This window comes from Mobula hypostoma, chromosome 20 (genome assembly GCF_963921235.1).
Source record: "Mobula hypostoma chromosome 20, sMobHyp1.1, whole genome shotgun sequence".
NCBI classification, from domain to species: domain Eukaryota; kingdom Metazoa; phylum Chordata; class Chondrichthyes; order Myliobatiformes; family Myliobatidae; genus Mobula; species Mobula hypostoma.
In genome coordinates this window covers 9242731-9261160 of record NC_086116.1, presented here as the reverse complement: position 1 = coordinate 9261160, position 18430 = coordinate 9242731, and the positions used below count along the sequence as shown (strand labels likewise).

Genomic DNA, 18430 nt, shown 5'->3' with positions numbered 1-18430 from the left:
GTATGAGTATAAGGTTTCCGCAGTACCACCTTGCTCACAATCGAATTTCCTTTCTTACTTGGAGTGAGACCTTCATCTTTGTTAGAGAAGGTGGGACAGTGGAAAGATGATTGATTGAGGTCTAACCAATCAGCGGGGATGGATGACGAGTGTATATTTAGCACTGGACTAGATGTGCACAGACATTGCCCCTGGTGAAGATGGCAGAGTTTGTCACTGAAACGGTGGTTAAAAACCGATACTTGTACCTGGCTGGAAGCCCAAGAAGAAATTATTTGTCTATTATATTTCTTCATTTTCCTGTAAATGCCTGCAAGACAATGAATCTCCAGGTAGCATCTGGTGACATATACATACTTTGAAGTCAAGAAATTAGACAAACAAAAACTATGTTTCATAACTTAAGAGAAATTTATTGAATGTTGACACAACACGGGGCCTACCAACAGCTACAAGGCCCAAACCAGTAAGAATTTTGAATCCATAAAAACTTCCATATAAATTTCAGTCAGTAACCATTGATAGCCATTATGTAGGGCAGATGTCTGTTGAATCTGGAACTAAGTCGCCTTCTCACATAAACACAGGTAATCCCTGTATGATGAACCAGCAGAGGTGAGCCTGAAAGTAACTGAAACATTACTGCAATTACTCCCAATTGCTTACATTGCTCTTCAATCTTCGAACACTTGACTTAACTCCACCAGCAGCAGAGTGTGGAGTGAAATCTGAACCGAACAACTGATAGCTGAAGGCCATCTCCAAAACAAGGAGCTGGAACCTTAAAAATTGGGGCCTGGCAACTCAAAGCCTCTGACAGAAAGCACAGGCTCACACAAGGGGTATGGAATTTCTGTAACTTTCTCTTCCAAATCAATTAAAAGTTTCAAACGGTAAGCAACGCATCAGGCCGGGAAGGAGTGGTAAGGATACTGAACTAAAATAGGCAAAGGGGTTGGTAAGACCATAAGACATAGGATCTGAATTAGGCCATTTGACCCATTGAGCCTGCTCCACCACTAAACAGGTTGAAACTCTCTAGTGTGGCATTCTGTGGTCCAGTAACTCCCGTCGGCAGGCATGTTTTAAAACTGTGGTACAGATCCACACTAACTAACCAATTCTACGCAAATCTAAAGTGATCCAAGATGTACACTAATCTGTACCTAATTAACCTATCAGTGCAACTGTGATCTCAGTTGTCTCAGCAGATCTAATCTTATGGTAACTTTGGGCTAAAGACTCTTCTTGAAACCCTAAGGATAGACACTTCCTAGTTCATTTTAAAACAGACCTCCTGCTAAGAAGATGATCAGGAGTAATGTCTGAGCACAGCACTAGCCTTGCCAGCATCTTCAGAAGACAATGCCTCAAAAAGTCGGCATTTATCATTAAGGGCCCCCAGCACTCAGGACAATCCCTCTTCTTATTGCTACCATCAGGGAGGCAGTATAAATGGAGCATGAAGATACACACTCAATGTTTTAGGAACAGCTTCTTCCACTCCGCCATCAGATTTCTGAAAGGACAACGAACCGACCCACGAACACTACCTCGCTATTTTTGCTCTCTTTTTGCACTGCTTGGTTAATTTTTATATGAAGTTCTTATTGTAATTTAAAGTATTTTTTATGTATTGCACTGTACTGCTGCCACAAAACAACAAATTTCACGACATATGCCAGTGATACTCAAGCTGATTCTGATGCTCAGCTCCAGTGGTCTGGCACGAGTCAGGTCCCAAGGGTGTCAGACTAGAGAGTTTCGAACTTCAGCAGCAATTCAAGGATCAGAACTGAGGGGAGAAAATCCCTTCTGGTATCAACTGCCTGTAAAATAACATAGCACTCAAAGTCTGATCAGTCTTTGAACGTACATGAAAGGTGGTTGGAATTCTGCAGGTAGTAAACGGAACAACATTAAAATACAGGCATCAGTTTTGAAAGAGAACTCATTTAAATTAGAACACCAATAGTATTTTACCATAAACAATATTCGAGTAGGACAACAAATTCAAACATAAACACAGCCCTGCGGTAAATAGAAATCCTTGCTGTTATTCTTATGCAGAATTTTGCATTAGAATAAATGTGAAGTCCTCCTTCTGAAATGTGTTCCCATCCACGACAGCTCAGGCCTCAGGCTTTACACCACAGCTTCTGGTTGGCATGCAGTGTTCTCCCTGGTTGCACATGAAATTACAGTTTCATTCCCAACTGTACATACTTCTCAAAAGACACACTGACACGAATATCGTAAAACAATCCAAGTTACAATGGGGCTTACGATTCCAGAAACAATATCGGGGAAATGAACAGGGAAAATGTTAACACATCATGCTACAGTTCTGTTTTTTTTAAATCCACATGCTACATTTAAAAATCGATCACAATCAGACGACGATTGTGTTGCTCACAATAAAGTCATATGCCCGACAACTGGACACCCATTTAGTGTTGGTGTGCCAGTAATTTCCTTGTCTTTGTTGTGACAAAAGTTTTCAAAAACTCAATAAAATACAGTATCTTCTGATTTACAAATCTAAAGAACTGAAAATACTATAGCTGCATTGTCCTAAAACAGAACCTCCTATTAAAGATTACATGTGCAAATGTCATCTGTAAAGACTTACAGTATACTTCTATTGTGAAATGGACTGAACACGACATTATCTATTAAACTGTTACAGGACTCATTAAGACTTGAAATAAATTTGATTTATATATTTTCAGTCACACATTTATGGAAATAGAAGAAAATAATTATTAATTTGGAAAGACAGAAGTCAAATGATCAATTTAACAATGAACAAACTTATCAACAGTGGAAATGCTCAAAATTCAGTCGTAACAGAATCAGTCTGTACATAAAATGGAACCAGAATCAAATTCCTTTAGACCTTAAGATATAGGAGCAGAATTTGGCCATTCGGCCTAGCAAGCCTGCTCTGCCATTCAATCATGGCTGATCTATTTTCCCTCACAACCCCATTTTCCTGCCTTTTCCTTCTTCTATGTTGCTGAACAAGTATTACATTCCTCCTGACAGGAATACACCATAAATTAATTGCACCAGAATCATAAAAACCATCCAGTTTGAATATTGGCCTTAAAAATCTGGCCCTTTTCATTTCTGTTTTCCTTCAGATTTGCACCCTTTTTTTTCAGACGGAAGAATAATTAAGGCAGATAGAAGTCATATACACACATCTGAGGTAGCCAGATAGGAAACCAGGTCAAATCATGTCAGCTGTTCAGTAAAGAACAGTCCAAGTAGCTGATTGTATTCTCAAGATGCAGCATTATTCTGCTGCATCATTTGGCTCATATACACACTGACAACACAACACACAAAACACTGTTAATTGCCCCTTTAAAAAAATATTAAATACGGGAGCTCAGCACATAAATAACTGTTGGCACACACATTCAGAGTTTCTGATGAACGGTCTTTGTACTGAAACTATAGCCGTTTCTCCGTCACAGATGCTGCCTGACTAGCTGAGTATTTTCTCTCTCTACTTTTCTGCTTTATTTCACATTAATTTTATTTGGACCATCAGCAAAGTAATAGACTCCCACTGACAATTTGTAGCTACTTTGCTAACCAGAACCTAAAATGACTATACAGACAAAGATATGGATATCTAGAACCTCTTAAACACTTTTATCCCTCAATGCTTCAATAGCTACTCAACCACCCCCGCAGGATATGCTATTCTTCAACAGTTTTCCACAAGATCTATTTCTAAAACCTTCAAAAGAGACTACAAGGCTTTTCACATAAGCACTTAATAGACCAAACATCCAATGACACCCACTAATCATTCACAATCTGTGATATTATACTGACCCACGTGGGCTTGAACCTATTTTATTTTGTTTGCAGCCTCTAGTTTATTTCATTTTATAGGATTTCCCTCCACACAACTAGTAGGTTATATACTTCCTTCCTGTAAATTCAGCATTTTAGCAAGCTGGAAGGAAGCTTTCAGAGGGACTGGCCTCTGACTAGGAGTGAAGCAGTCTGCTTTTTGACAATGCTCCATCCAACAGCCCAATTCCTGACACTTTCCAAACACAGGTTGGAAAGCAGCAGGCTGCCGAGTTAAAAACCCAAAATTCCTCACCGTCTCCTGGGATTGAAAGCTTATACCACTCTAGACTCTAAGTCCAACAATGACTTCCTTTCTGAAGTCAAAAAGCCCCTCACAACAGGAGATGCCAAGTGTATTTATGTAACTTGGCAGATCCATGAATATTCAAGTACATTTTGTCTAAGTTACAAGTTCACAAAACCACTTACTATAAGAATAAGAAATTACCTTTTTATCCTCCTTAATTGTGTACAAATTGGCAATACGTTTTGCAAAGTTAAAACCTGTTTTGTGAAATCCAGAATTCCTCAGAGACATGGCAATGCAAGCGTATTTACCATAAGGATCCAGAATCCCCAAAACCTGTGTGTCTCACTAAAAACCTCCCATATTCCTTTCCACTGGCTATATCAACACGAGAAAATCCTGACGCGAGGGCAAATAAGTTTCACCAGAAGGGAGACATAGTGCTTCTGAAAGTCCTACATTCCCAGAATTTGGCATGGATTTGCTACAAAGAAAAAAGTCACCTCTCTTTAAAATATTTTCATAAAGACAATAGTGAAGGACAAATGTATTGGAAATAGCTTTAAACCTGAGTCAGAAAAGATCATCTTTTTAAAAAAAATGACACCAGACAGACAACTCTGCTGCTACATCCACAAATCTTTCTGACCAAAGATACCTGATAGAAAATTAAAGGCAGGACTGCCAAAGGTTCTAATCAGGAGATCAAAGATTTGTTGTACCAAATGAGGTGAAATAATTGACACTCACTCTTGGCCTAAAATATAACTTACTGAAAACATAGGCTGCACAACTGGTAAGCGTACAGAGTAATTCTGCCCTCTTTACTCTCAGGAATCCATACAAACTGACGAGAGCAGTTTTGCGATCCCTACTACCTTGCTGTGGAGATCGCAAAGTTGCTCTCAACACTCCCATCTTCAGTAGTATGAACGCCAATCAAGCCAGCCCCCGCCCACAGGTAATTACCTTGCCTTTCCTATGTTAGAGAGAGGTACACAAAAACATCCAGTAAACAAATGCATTCAACTGCTGTCAGTATTTTTGTAAGTTATGACATCAATGGGCTTCTGCCTTTTTCTATGTATTCAATAGCATGCCCACTGTGGGAAAAATCATCAGCTGTCTCAAGAGACCACATTGGAACAAAGGAGAAATCACAATGGAACGATGTAATAAAATTTATAGACCAACACAAGGGTGGAAGCCTATTCTGTATCTGCAAATTTAAGGCAAAACTGATTGAGATTGACTTGTTTATGCTGGTTCAAAAGATCCACCTTCTTTAAAAAGTACAAAGCTAATTCCTTGACACTGACTGAAATGCTTGCAAAACAATTCCTAGGAACAAAACAGAAATGAGTAAAAGAATTTGTTTAGTGCATGCACTTTTACAGAATGTACCAAGACTAACCCTGGACCCAGTCAACCTAACAGATAAGTCCAGTAACCAAGGTGATATGTTCATCAATGTTTCAATGCTCCTTGGGAATCTTTCAGCAACAACTGCAAAGACAATATTTACACAGCCTTGTAGAAACTCATCCTCTGAACTTCCTAAGCATTCAATATGTTTGCTTCCTGGTAGAAGTATAAAATGACACCATCCCTCCAACAGTCTCTCATTTATGCCTTTCAACATAATACCCCAGGCACAGTGCAGGTCGGGTGCTGGAAGTGAGATTGGGCTCACCCTTGCCTGTTGTAAATCCATTCACCATTTGTGGTAATGAATAGGGTATGCTCTCCATTCACTCAAGAAAAAAATGGAACATCTTGTCAGTGCAAGTTGATAAGATTTTACCCAAAGGGAAACAGCAGAAATCTGTACAATATAAACCTCTTCTTCTGGAATGAAGATTATTTTGGGCCATCTGCACATTTACCAATTTGCATCTTTAAAATGCCACTCTTATGCAAGAGCCAAAGTTGGAGAAACTCTTCCGGCATGGCGTGGTAGCCTGAGTATGGCATCACATTGTCATAATAGTGGTGGCTAATCATGTTACCGTGCAGGTCTATTGAAAACGGCCAAAATCCATAAAGGGTCACGTCTTCACAGAGGCCCAAGGCTACACTGACCAGGAACAGACCTGTGGAGAGACGCTTGGCATGGATTCCTTTGCTCTTCCAGAACTTCTCCACGTTGCGCAGGAAGTCCGGGTTGGCGAAGAGTATGGTTTGGTTGGCACTGAAGTCAGACAAGGTGTAGTACGTTCGGAAGGATGGATCTGTGCCAGTCTTCATGGAAAAGGCTGGCATGTAAATGTAACTCCGGCCATACACTTTCATGCTCTCAACAAAGGACTTCCGAGACCACAGCAGGTTTTGAAATCTGAAAGAAAGGGAAGGGATCTTGTAAATAGAAATGTTTGGTACCAACCACTTAAATTTTATAAATAATCAATTTATGTCATCATGGCATGTCCACTTATATAATGTTATCAACGGATTGAACAGGCTGCTGTAGAGTCATACGGTGATACTGCAAGGCAAGAGGCCGATTCGTCCACGCCATCTAACTTGTCTACTTGAGTTAGCCGTATTCGTCCAAACCTTGTCCGTACACGTACCAGTCTCAATTTTTTTTGACACTGTAATTGTATCTGCCACTACTGCTTCCTCTGGCAACTTGTTCCACATAACCATCGCTTTGAAACAGCGAAAAAGTGTCCCTTAGTTCCCCATTAAATCTTTCTCCTCTCACCCTAAACCTGGATAAACTTGTGGTGTTTTCCTTAGAGTGACGGAGACTGAGGGGAGATATGGTACAGGTTTATAAGATTATAACAGGCATAGATAGAGTAGACAAGGAGTATCCTTTCCCCGAGGTAGAAATGCCTAATACCAGAGGGCATGCATTGAAAGGTGCTGGGGATTAGGTTCGCGGGGGGATGTGAAGGGCAAGTGGATGCCTGGAATACACTGCCTGCCATGGTGGTAGAAGCAAATACATCAGAGGCTGTTAAGAGCTGTTTAGATAGGCACATGAATGTGAGGAAGATGCAGGGATATGGACATTGTGTATGTAGGAGGGATTAGTTTTCTATTTTTTGTGCTGGCTCGGCACAACACTGTGGGTAGAAGGGCCTGTTCCTGTACAGTACTGTTCAATTCTATCTTGTTTCAGATTCTCCAACCCTGGGAAAAACCCTGACTCTTCACTTTTAACCATAGCCCCAAAAATGTATGTGCCTCCCTATACAAAAGGCAAAAAAAGTCCCAGGCAGTTTAGATGCTTTAGGCATAGACTAGATGGGCCACAGGGCTGCATTTCGCTATGACTCTATATCCAGTGTGTCCTTAACTCAAGCCTTCCTTGTGAGTCATTTCTGTACTGAACAGCAAGTTTAGCAGGAAGGTAGATAATCACCCTCATTAATACAGCCTCCAAACTTCAACTTCAGGAACAAAATCAAACCGCCAGGACTCCTTGGGGAACTATCCAGGGTTTGTGTCTGGTAATGTAGAAGAAAAGACAAATTCAAGACAGACTTCATTCACTACTGATCATTTCTTTTGAAGGAGTTTCTTTCCACTCTCTTGCATGGATGGCCACAGCAGGGAATGCTGTTGTTACCAGGAGCTGCGGGAAGTCGTCGGGCTTCACTGAAAGGTTCTGTTTCATTCCACCTCCCCCAAAAAAAACCTTCAGATATAATCACACACCAAAAAGACGTTGCTGGGATTTAGGGACTGAAAGAATAGCACTTCTGTAATCATGACAGACAATCAGAACATTCAGGCAGGGACACAGAATATCCCTTTCCAGACATGCATTGTCTGAACAAAATGTAAATTGGCCCCAAATGAACTCAACAATTCTCAAGTCACTGGAGTGGGGACACACACACACACTCGCGTGCACACTTAAGCTCTCACATGCGTGCACACACTTGGAATTCACGCACATCTGCACCCACACACACACACACACACACACAGTGTACGTACTCACATATACTCACTCAGTCTCACCCACACACATAAAATTAGCAGTCATAGAGCCACACAAAATGTGAACTGACTAGTCAGCCCACATCCTCACCAACCACTGAGCACCCATCTGCACTGATTCCCCTCTTCCAGCACGTGAGCCTTCTATCGCTCGGCACTTCAAGTGATTGTCTGGATACTGTGTCAGTGACTCTGATTCTACTAATCAGCGTAGCTGGGCAGCGCAATAGTGTAGCAGCTAATGCAATTGCTTTATAGCAATTACCGATCAGTGCTCGATTACCACCACTGTCTGTAAAGAGTTTGCACGTTCTCCCTGTGACCACACGATATTCCTCCACGTGCCCTGATTTCCTCCCATATTCCAAACACACATGGTCAGGGACAGTAAGTTGTGAGTGTGCTATGTTGGTGCTGGTGAGCTGCCCCCCCCCCCGCCCCCACCACCACCAGGCAACCCTCACTGATGTGATTTGATGCAATAGGATGAATTTCACTGTATGTTTTGATGTACATGTGACAAATAATGCCGACATATTCTCACTGGCAGTGTATTCCAGGCTCTCACCACTCTCTGGGTGAAAAAAACCTCACCTTCAGATGCCCCCTAAATCTTTTATCCCTTTCCCTAACCCTATGTCCTCTAGCTTTACCTAAGAAAGTTTTCTGTGGTTTGCCCTATCTGTACAACCCATAATTTTATACACCTCTATCATAGTCAGCCAAAGGGCCTGTACCATTCTATGCCCTATGTTCCCTCTTAACCTCTTTAGTTCTAGGGAGAACAACCTTTCCAGTCTCTCTCCATAACTCCAACCCAGGAATCATCTTGGAGAATCTCCTCTGCACCCTCTCCAGGGTGAGAAGGTGGCCAGCACTGCAGGCAATATTCCAGCCGAGAATCTATCAACGTTTTATCTTGTACATCAGTGGTCCCCAACCACCGGGCCGCGGACCAGTACCGGGCCGCAAAGCATGGGCTTCTGGGCCGTGTGGAACCGATATGAGTCAGCTGCACCTTTCCTCATTCCCTGTTAAACTTGAACATCGGGTTGCCAACTGCCCCGTATTAGCCGGGACATCCCATATATTGGGCTAAATTGCTTTGTCCCATATGGGACTGCCCTTGTCCTGTATTTCCCCCGCTAAGGTAGAGCGTTCCTATGAAACCTTTCGTGCCGAAATGGCCTGAAGCGAAGAAGCAATTACTATTAATTCATATGGGAAAAATTTTTGAGCGTTCCCAGACCCAAAAAATAACCTAACAAATCATACCAAATAACACATAAAACCGAAAATAAATAACACTATCATATAGTAAAAGCAGGAATGATATGATAAATACACAGCCTATATAAAGTAGAAATGTATGTACAGTATAGTCGGGAGGTACGCGCACATCACATGCGCACACAGGTGGCCGCGCAAGGCTTCATGGTCATGGTAGTCTTTCCAGAGGTAAAGTGTCCCGGGATTTGACTGCTACTTTTGTCCCTTATTTGGGGGTGAGAAAGTTGGCAACCTTAACTGTAAAAGACATGTTGAGGTGAGTTTAACCCTACTTGAACACCACCCCCCACCCCCGGCTGGCCGGTCCGCAGTGCAAAAAAGGTTGGGGACCCCTGCTGTACATTTGGAGCATAACCTTCCTGTTCCACGCAAGTTGATAAGATTATTAAGAAGGTGTATGGTGTGTTGTCTTCATTAGGCAGCAGATTGAATTCCGGAGCTGTAAGGTAATGTTGCAGCTCTAAATAACTCTGGTTAGATCACATTTAGAATATTGTGTTCATTTCTGGCCGCCTCATTGTAGGAAGAATGTGCAAGTTTTGGAGAGGGTGCCAAGGAGGTTTACCAGGATGCTCCCTGAACTAGAGATCATGTCTTATCAAGATAGGTTGAGAGAACTAGACTTTTCTCTTTGGACCAAAGGAGGTTGAGAGGTGATTGATAGAGGTGTATAAGATGATGAGGCATTAATTGAGTGGATAGCAAGCAACTTATTCCAAGGGCAGAAATGATTAATACAAGAGAGCATAATTTTAAGGTGATTGGAGGGATGGAGGGGTGGGCAAGATGTCAAAGGTAAGTTCTTTTTAATACACAAATAGTAGTGAGTGCATAGAATGCCCTTCCGGGGGTTTAGTGGAGGCAGATACATAGGAACAATTAAGAAACTCTTAGCTAGATACACTGATGACTGAAAAATTGAGGGTTATGTAGGAGAGAAGAGTTAGATTGATCTTACAGTAGGTTAAAAGGTTGGCACATCATGGGTCGAAGGGCCTGTATTTTGCTGAGGTGCTCTATGTTCTTGTATCCAGTGTCCTGTAGTAATACTACAGTGTCCAGTAGTATTCCATTTGCCTTTCTACCCACATATCAATTATGCTGCGGCCTTCAAGAATCTTTGGACTTGCATACAAATATTGCTCAGTACTCCCTACGACCCTAGAATTTGCTCTGCCTCACTAGTACCCTCAAAATGCATAATAAGACCATAAAACATAGGAGCAGAATTAGGCCATTTGGTCCATCGAGTCTGGCTCTGCTATTTCAGTGTGGCTGATCCACTTCCCTCTTAAGCCCATTCTCCTGCTCTCTCCCCATAACCTCTTATTCCCTGACTAATTAACCTTTGCCTTAAGTGCCCCCAGTGACCTCACATTTACCAGGACCTCAGCCCATTTCACTAGCACGCTGATATCACCCTGTAAGTCTAAGACAACCCCAGCAGTCTAGTGTCATCCACCAACTTGCTGAATATACAATCTAAGTCCACAGCCAAATCACTCCTGTACATAAAAGCGAAGATGTAATGCTGAATCTTGGCCCTTATTTAAGAAAGGATGTGCTGGCATTGGAGAGGGTCCAGAGCAGGTTCCTGAGAATTATCCCAGGACTGAAAGAGTTAATGTATGAGGAGCTCATTAATGGCTCTGGGCCTGTACTCGCTGGAGTTTACAAGAATGGGGGACGGGTGGGAAATTGCATTGAAAAACATTGAATATTGAACTGCCTAAATAGAATGGACAAAGAGAGAATGTTTCCTATTATGGAGGGAGAGAGGGGTCTACACCCACAGGGCAAAGCCTCAGAATAGAAGAACATCCCTTTAGAACAGAGATGAGAAGGAATTTCTTTAGCCAGAAGGTAGTGAAGCTGTTGAATTCATTGCCACAGACAACTGTGGAGGCAAAGTCATTGAGTATATTTTGAACTCAATTGCCCACCATTGAGAACATCTACCATAAACGCTGCCTGGGCAGGGCAAAAAGCATTATCAAGGATGCATCTCACCCTAACCATAGACTTTTTACTCTCTTCCCATCCGGTAGGCGCTACAGGAGCCTCCGCTCCTGCACCAGCAGGCACAGGAAGAGCTTCTTCCCTGAGGCTGTGACACTGCTGAACCTCACATCACAGCGCTAAGCAGTACTGCACCCATATTGTACTCTCAGTACTTTTATATTTGTGTGCTGTAGCACTTACTTTTTATTCACAGTTATTTTGTAAATAACACTATTCTTTGCATTTCTGGTCAGATTCTAACTGCATTTCATTGGCTTTGTATCTGTACCCGGCACAATGACAATAAAGTTGAATCTAATCTATATTTAAAGCAGAGGTTGACAGGTTTTTGATCAGTAAGGGCGTCAAAGGAATCAGGGAGTAGGTAGGAGAATGGGATTGGGAGGGAAAATAAATCAGCCATGATCGAATGGTGGAGCAGACTCAATGGGCCAATTCTATTCCTAAATCTTGTGGCATTATTACATTACAAACAGCAGAAGTTCCAGCACAGATGCCTTCAGGGCATCACTAGTCACAGGCCTCCAATCACAATCTATCTTGCCAACTCCATCTGGAACACATGGGTCCTAATCTTTAGACCAGCCTCCTGCATGAGATCTTGTTAGTCCTCTTTCCAAGTAATCATTAATTTATTCCGTTTATTTTTGTTCATTCAAGGGATGTGGGCTTCACAGTACGAGCCAGCGTTTAACTGCTCCTCCCTAGTTGCCATTTTTGGGCTGGTTGGTGGTGTAGTGGCATCAGCACTAGGCTTCAAGGCAGACGGCCCTGAGTTCAAACCCAGCCGGGTCCCGACCTGGGCAGCACCAGTAAGAAAGGCCTGGCAATCTACTTTCGTATCTTGCCATGGACCCTATGGTCCATGAGGTCACGAACAGTCAGATTCGACTTAACCACTGAACAACAGTTGCTATTTAGAAGGTGCTGGTTAGCTGCAGATCTTGGTGGGTGGGTATACCCACACTGCTGTCAGGGGATTTGGCCCAGTAGTGAATGAACAGCGACAGATTTATAATACATGATGCTGTGCAGCTTGGAGACTATCTTCCAGGTTGTGCCCTGTCCTTCTAGCCAGTGGAGATCATGTGTTGTACAAGAATTCTTGGTGAGTTGCTGCAGTGTACCTGGTAGTTGATACAAACGGCTGCTACCATGTAGACATGTTGCCTATCAAGTGGACTGCAATGTCCTCTATTGTCACAGGATCAAATAGTACGCAAAGAGGCCCTTCATAACAACTGGTTCATGCCAATCAAAAATTCCGGCTAAGTCAGACCCACTTGCCCATGTTTGGTTCATATCTCTTTAAAGCTTTCCTTCCACAGACGTCTCAATCAATCCCCCCGGCAGCTCATCCCATTTACTAAATGTCTGGGTGAAAATAATTGCTTGCTAAGGATCAAAGATCAACTTTATTTGTCTTATGCCTTAATGTCCTAGGAATTTGATGTGGTGTGTTGGTCAGGTGTCACATGCAACAGAAAAATAACACTTTAAACAAATACAAATAATAAAGGATTATATAAAAACACTACAATTAGAGGTTAAAGATGGATATAGAATAAAACGTGCACAAATACAAAAACACAACATCATGTATTTACAATGTAAACAGCTTTATAAAAAGTAGTTTAAAGTGTTTATGTGCAGTGACTGAGGTAATAAAGGGGTGGGGTGGGAGAAGGAACTAGACTGGTTCATCAGATTAATTGTTTCCTGTTCCTGTTCCAATTAAATATTTCCTCTCTCTCTGTCCTGTAGTTCTTGATTCCCCAACTCCGAGAAAAAGACTGTGCATATGAACCCTATCTAGCCTATCTAGGCCCCTCATGATTTTATGCACTTCAGTAAGATCTCCCCTCATTCTGCTATGCTCCAATGAAGGAACTGTTAAGCTTCCTGAATGTTCTTGAAGCTGAACTCACACAGACAACTCGAGAGTATTCCAACACACACCTGACTTGGGCATCGGAGTGAGGGGACAAGCTTTGGGGAGCTAGAAGGTAGTTTATCGCCTCAGGAGCCCTAGTCTCTGAGCTGACCCTGCAGCCACGTTGTGTACATGGCTACTCCGGTTTCTGGTCGACCTTATTTCTACTTACTTTATTTAGCAATACAGCACGGAGTAGGCCCTTCTGCACCAGCAACCCCGATTTAATCCTAGGACAATTTACAACAACCAATTAACCTACCCCCAGTACGTCTTTGGACTGTGAAAGGAAACAGGAACACTCAGGGAAGAGCCATGCATTCCACCGGTAGGACATACAGAGGTTCCTCACATTGGATGCTGGAATTGACCTTTGAGCTCTGACGCCCCAACCTGTAATAGCACCACGCCAATCACTGAGCTACCATGGCACCAAATGCTAACACCGAGGTTACTGATAGCGGAGATACTTAGCAATGGCAATGGCTTTTTTAGCCAGAGGGTGGTGAATGTGTGGACTGGCAGAGTAGACTCAACGAGCCAACTGGTCTAATTCTGCTCCTATATCTTTTAGTCTTTCAGTGAGAGGGGGTGACAGCTGGATTTTCTCTTGTTGGATATTGTCGTTGCCAGTTACATGTGTGGCATGAGGAAAATTTGTCACTGATCGACCCTGGTCTGCATATTGCCCGGGTCTTGCATGAGCAGTGGGTGCATCAGTAAACATCCCCACTTCTGACCTTAAGCCTAAAGGGAGGTCATTGATGAAGCAGCTGGAAGTAATTGGGCCTAATTCATTTGGTCCATCAGAATCCTTTCCAATTACCACCCTGCTATTGATACTAAGCTCTAAAACAGACAGATGTTTCCTGCTGTCTTTCTTGAAAAGGGGACCAGATTTCTTATACTTATGGCAGATGTAGAAATAAAAATCTCAGCAACTTCTTATCATGCCCCCCACCCCCACCCACCGTTAGCAGCCTGGTATAAACCTCATCTGGGGTTTATCAGCTTTTAGCCAGCTAGGATATTGTATTGGCAGACAGAGATGGTTATGGGAGTCATAGTTCTGACTGGAAAATGGCAGAGAGAGAGAACATCAAGGAAAGAACCAAGCTGTTGAAGGAAGTTTTTGGCGAGAGTGGAAGTGAACTAGAGATGGAGGTTGGCGGGAAAGAGGAACGGAATGGAAAGAGGAAGAAAAGAAAGCAGAGGTACAGGGTATCAAATTCTGAGGAGTCAGCGGATGATCAAAACAGGACAGCAAAACAATGGAAAGAAGATGAGATTAAAGCTTAGTCTTCACTAAGTGAAGACTAAGAACCTGATTCGTTTGACGAAGATGCTCAACAAAATTATAGGCGAGATTAAAGGAGCAAAGATTTTACGAAATGGATGGCTATTAGTGATTTGTCGGGATAGTGCCCAGCAAGGCAAAGTGATAAGATTATGTAAAATAGACAGCAAAGGAGTACAACGCTCAATACCCAACAATAGAAAGTGGACTAGAGGAGTTATTTCGGGGATACCAACAGAAGTTACTATGGATGAGATTAAACAGAATATAAAAGGAGCAAAAGTTATTGAGGCCAAACGTTTGAAAGTTACAAGAAACAGGAAAAAGTGTGGATAGTTTATCGGTAACGATTAACTTTGATGAAGAGAGACTGCTGACTGAAGTTTACTTAGGGTATATGTGTTATGCCATTAGAATATATATACCACCGCCTTTAAGATGCTAGAAATGTCAGAAATTCGGGCTCATTGCGGCAGTCTGCAGAGGAAAACAAAGATGTGGGAGATGCGCTGGAGAACATGAATATGGGAAATGTGAAGCAGGCGCTAGGCTGAAATGCTGCAATTGTGGCGAGGAACACAGCGCAGCTTATCGAGGGTGCATTTATAGCAAGAAGGCGGCTGAGATACAATTTGTAAAAGTAACTCAAGGAATCAGTTATGCAGAGGCAGTGAAAGAATTTGATGAAAAAAAGGCTGTCAAGCAAACAAATACAGGGAATAATAAACTGGTGAATTGTGAGAGCTGTAATATGAAAAATAAGGATACACTATTAATGAGTAGAAAGGATTTCGTGCTTTTTATGGTGGATGTAATTAATTGTTCAGCGCAAACAAGAAAAAGAACTGAGAAAATTAAAATTATCGTCAAGTCTGCAGAAAAGTATCTTGGTATTAAAGGGATTAGGTGGGAAGAAATCAAAGAAACACTGAATGGAGGATCCAACAGTTCACAGGCAGGGGAGATGGAATGTTAAATGGCAGTATATTTATCGCAAATGGTCAAGAATTTAAGAAATGTTTCAGAACTTAAGGAAAATCCTCAGATTTTATGGTTGAAGCCCAGGGTAAATGTGCAGAACTCCAACAACAAATAGATGTACCCGACAAGAATAATGGTGAGTTGAAAAGAGATTGGAAAATGGAGGAAATTATTACAAGGATACAAAAGGAAAAGGAATTCGTTGCAAAGTGAATTATCTACATTCAGATTATAAAATGAAAACATGGAAGCAAATGAAGAAGAACTCCAAGGTCTCAGTAAACAACTGCAGGCTACGATCCAAGAAAAGGAAAACTGGAAACTGGAAAAGCAGATAGACTTGGAAAAATAGCAATTTTAGAAGTATAACGTGTGATAATTACTATTCTTTAACAAGACGCTTTTAGTCTTACAAGTGATGTAGATGAAATCAATGTAATTGAGGTAATGCAACTACATGAAAATACGTAACAAAATTACTGTAGAATAGCAGTTTGCGGCATTATCTAATGAGCGCATTAAGCATTCACGAGGAATTGAGTGATGCCAATAGAGAACTGCAGGCTGAACTAGGTTGTCTAAAGTAGAGAACTCCAGGACATATTTGGTTGGAACACAAGAAGTCTAGCAGATGGCGGTAATGCACTGAAAACTGGGTGCCAACCGCCATAAAACAAAAAAGAAGAAGAAAGAAGCAGGAGGATATTGTATTGTCTTTGATTCTGGAGTCTTGCACTGGAGTTTCACCTATGCACCCATCACCGAGTTTTCCATCTACAAGGTCTATTTCCTTTGTGATCATCAATGAAATGTATTCATTTGACCCTCACCTATAGCAACTCAGTCCATGCACCAATTGCCCCCATTGTCTCAAACTGGTCCTACTCTTTCCACATTTTATTCTTTTCACTTGAATATACTGACAAGATGTCGAGAGACTGTTCAATCACCTTTTGTGTTTACGTTACTGAGATAGCAAAGAGAAAAATCCAAACACTAGAAACATCAATAGTTGTGTGTTGATAAGATTGTTAAATAAGCTTCTGGTGTATTGGCCTTCATTGGTTGGGGAACTGAATTGAAGAAACGTGAGGTAATGTTGCAGCTCTATAAAAGCCTGGTTAGACCACACTTGGAATACTGTGTTCAGTTCCGGTCGCCTCATTATAGAAAGGACCTGGACGCCTCAGGGAGGGTGCACAGGAGATTTGCCAGAATGCTGCCTGCATAAGAGAGAATGCCTTAAGAAGATAGCATACTTTTCTCTCTGGAGTGAAAGAGAATGAGTGGTAACTTGATAGAGGTGCATAAGATGATAAGAGACATAGATCAAATGGACAGCCAAAGACTGTCTCCCAAAGCAGAAAGTGCCCCTATTGCCCCTAATGTATCTACAACCACCCTTGACAGGACATTCCACACACTCACCATCCCATGTGTGTAAAATTCATCCTGAAATTCTTTTTCTTCACAGGATGTATATTGTACATTTCTCTGACATTAAATGTACCTATTGAAACCTGTTGAGAAATGGCTTATATGAAGGGGCACAATTTTAAGATAATTGGAAAAAATGGGGGGGGGGGGGGTCAGAGGTAACTTTTATTTTACACATGGAATAGTGAGTGCGTGGAATGTCCTGTCAAGGATGGTTGTACATACATTAGGGGTACTAGGAGCACAAGTCAATACCTCTTAGATAGGCTCATGGATGATGGAAAACTGGAGAGCTACGTAGGAGGGAAGAGTTAGATTGATCTTACACTAGGGTGAAAGGTTGGCCCAACATCATGGGCTTGTATTGTGCTGGAATGTTCTATGTTCTAAAATGTCATAAATCAAATGAGCTCAAAGCCAAAAGCCACACTGATCACACCCAAAGAGATCAAAATCTATCTGGCTTGACGCCCAGCTAACAGGTACATATGAAGGTCAGCACAATTAGTTTGTGTTCACTGCAACTAGTTACTGCTTTTTCCACCCATCCATTCAAGTTGCAACATGTTTGGCAATGGGCGATAATTCATAGCTAACGAAACAGTTCATCACCGTGCATCAGAAGCTACAGGAACTGACCACCATCCCTGCACTGTTTCCCTTTGCCTCTTAGGTTAATTACTGTTATCGGTGTTACCTTAACGAAGGTCACCAGGAAACAGAATGACATGGAGTATAACAGTGCAGGGAGGGGAAACAAACAAAACTTTGCCTCTGTCCTTGAATGAATTTCTGCTTTGGACGAACGCATTTTCTACTGTACCTTTTCTCAATGATGCTTGGATTTGCAGTCACCAGGTGTGTTCTGTAGCCAGCATCGCTGGTGTATTCACTGGAGAGAGGGGGGAGGTTGCAGCTGTACAGAGAAATAAGGTGCACTTGTCAGCTTACAGTCCACATCTGTTCCCCCTTTACTCACAAACTCCCCGACAGGACTAAAACTTCAGTCATGTAACACACCACATTATGCTTTCTGCAACTGAATTTCAATAGTTTTGCACACACAGTGTTCTATTTTATAAAACAGCACATTAGTAAAATGGGACTTTACCCTCCTGTCTTAGATGTTAGGATGCTACTGTAGAGCCTAGGCGTGTTCAAGCTCTACTTTGAATTTCACTCTGTGCAAGTGATAGAAGGCGTGCACCAGCCTACGCATCCTATCAACTATCTTCAGCCCCATTTGTGACAGAGTTAGTAGGTGCCCCATCAATACCTCAGTGCCTATGGCACCGGAGTGAAAACAAGAAGGATCTTGGGGATCAAGTCCATAGCTCCCTGAAAGTGGCCATCAAGTTGATAGGATGGCAAAGACGACGCATGGCATACT

General features: G+C 42.0%; 1 protein-coding gene across 2 annotated transcripts in view; it reads right to left on the bottom strand.

Annotated features, from left to right (window-relative positions):
- Positions 1-295: 295 nt before the first annotated feature.
- Positions 296-18430, bottom strand: part of st8sia1 (ST8 alpha-N-acetyl-neuraminide alpha-2,8-sialyltransferase 1) — a 64003-nt gene continuing 45868 nt past the window's right edge. Inside the window, exons 4-6 of one of the 2 annotated variants that reach the window (XM_063072367.1) lie at positions 17864-17956; positions 6217-6458; positions 306-2182 (exon numbers count right to left, since the gene is read on the bottom strand). In XM_063072367.1, the coding sequence (XP_062928437.1) occupies positions 2139-2182; positions 6217-6458; positions 17864-17956 (379 nt within the window). In that variant the 3' untranslated portion in view covers positions 306-2138. Of the gene's footprint in view, positions 6459-17863; positions 17957-18430 lie in introns of both variants that reach the window. The other variant, XM_063072366.1, reaches the window with a different exon arrangement.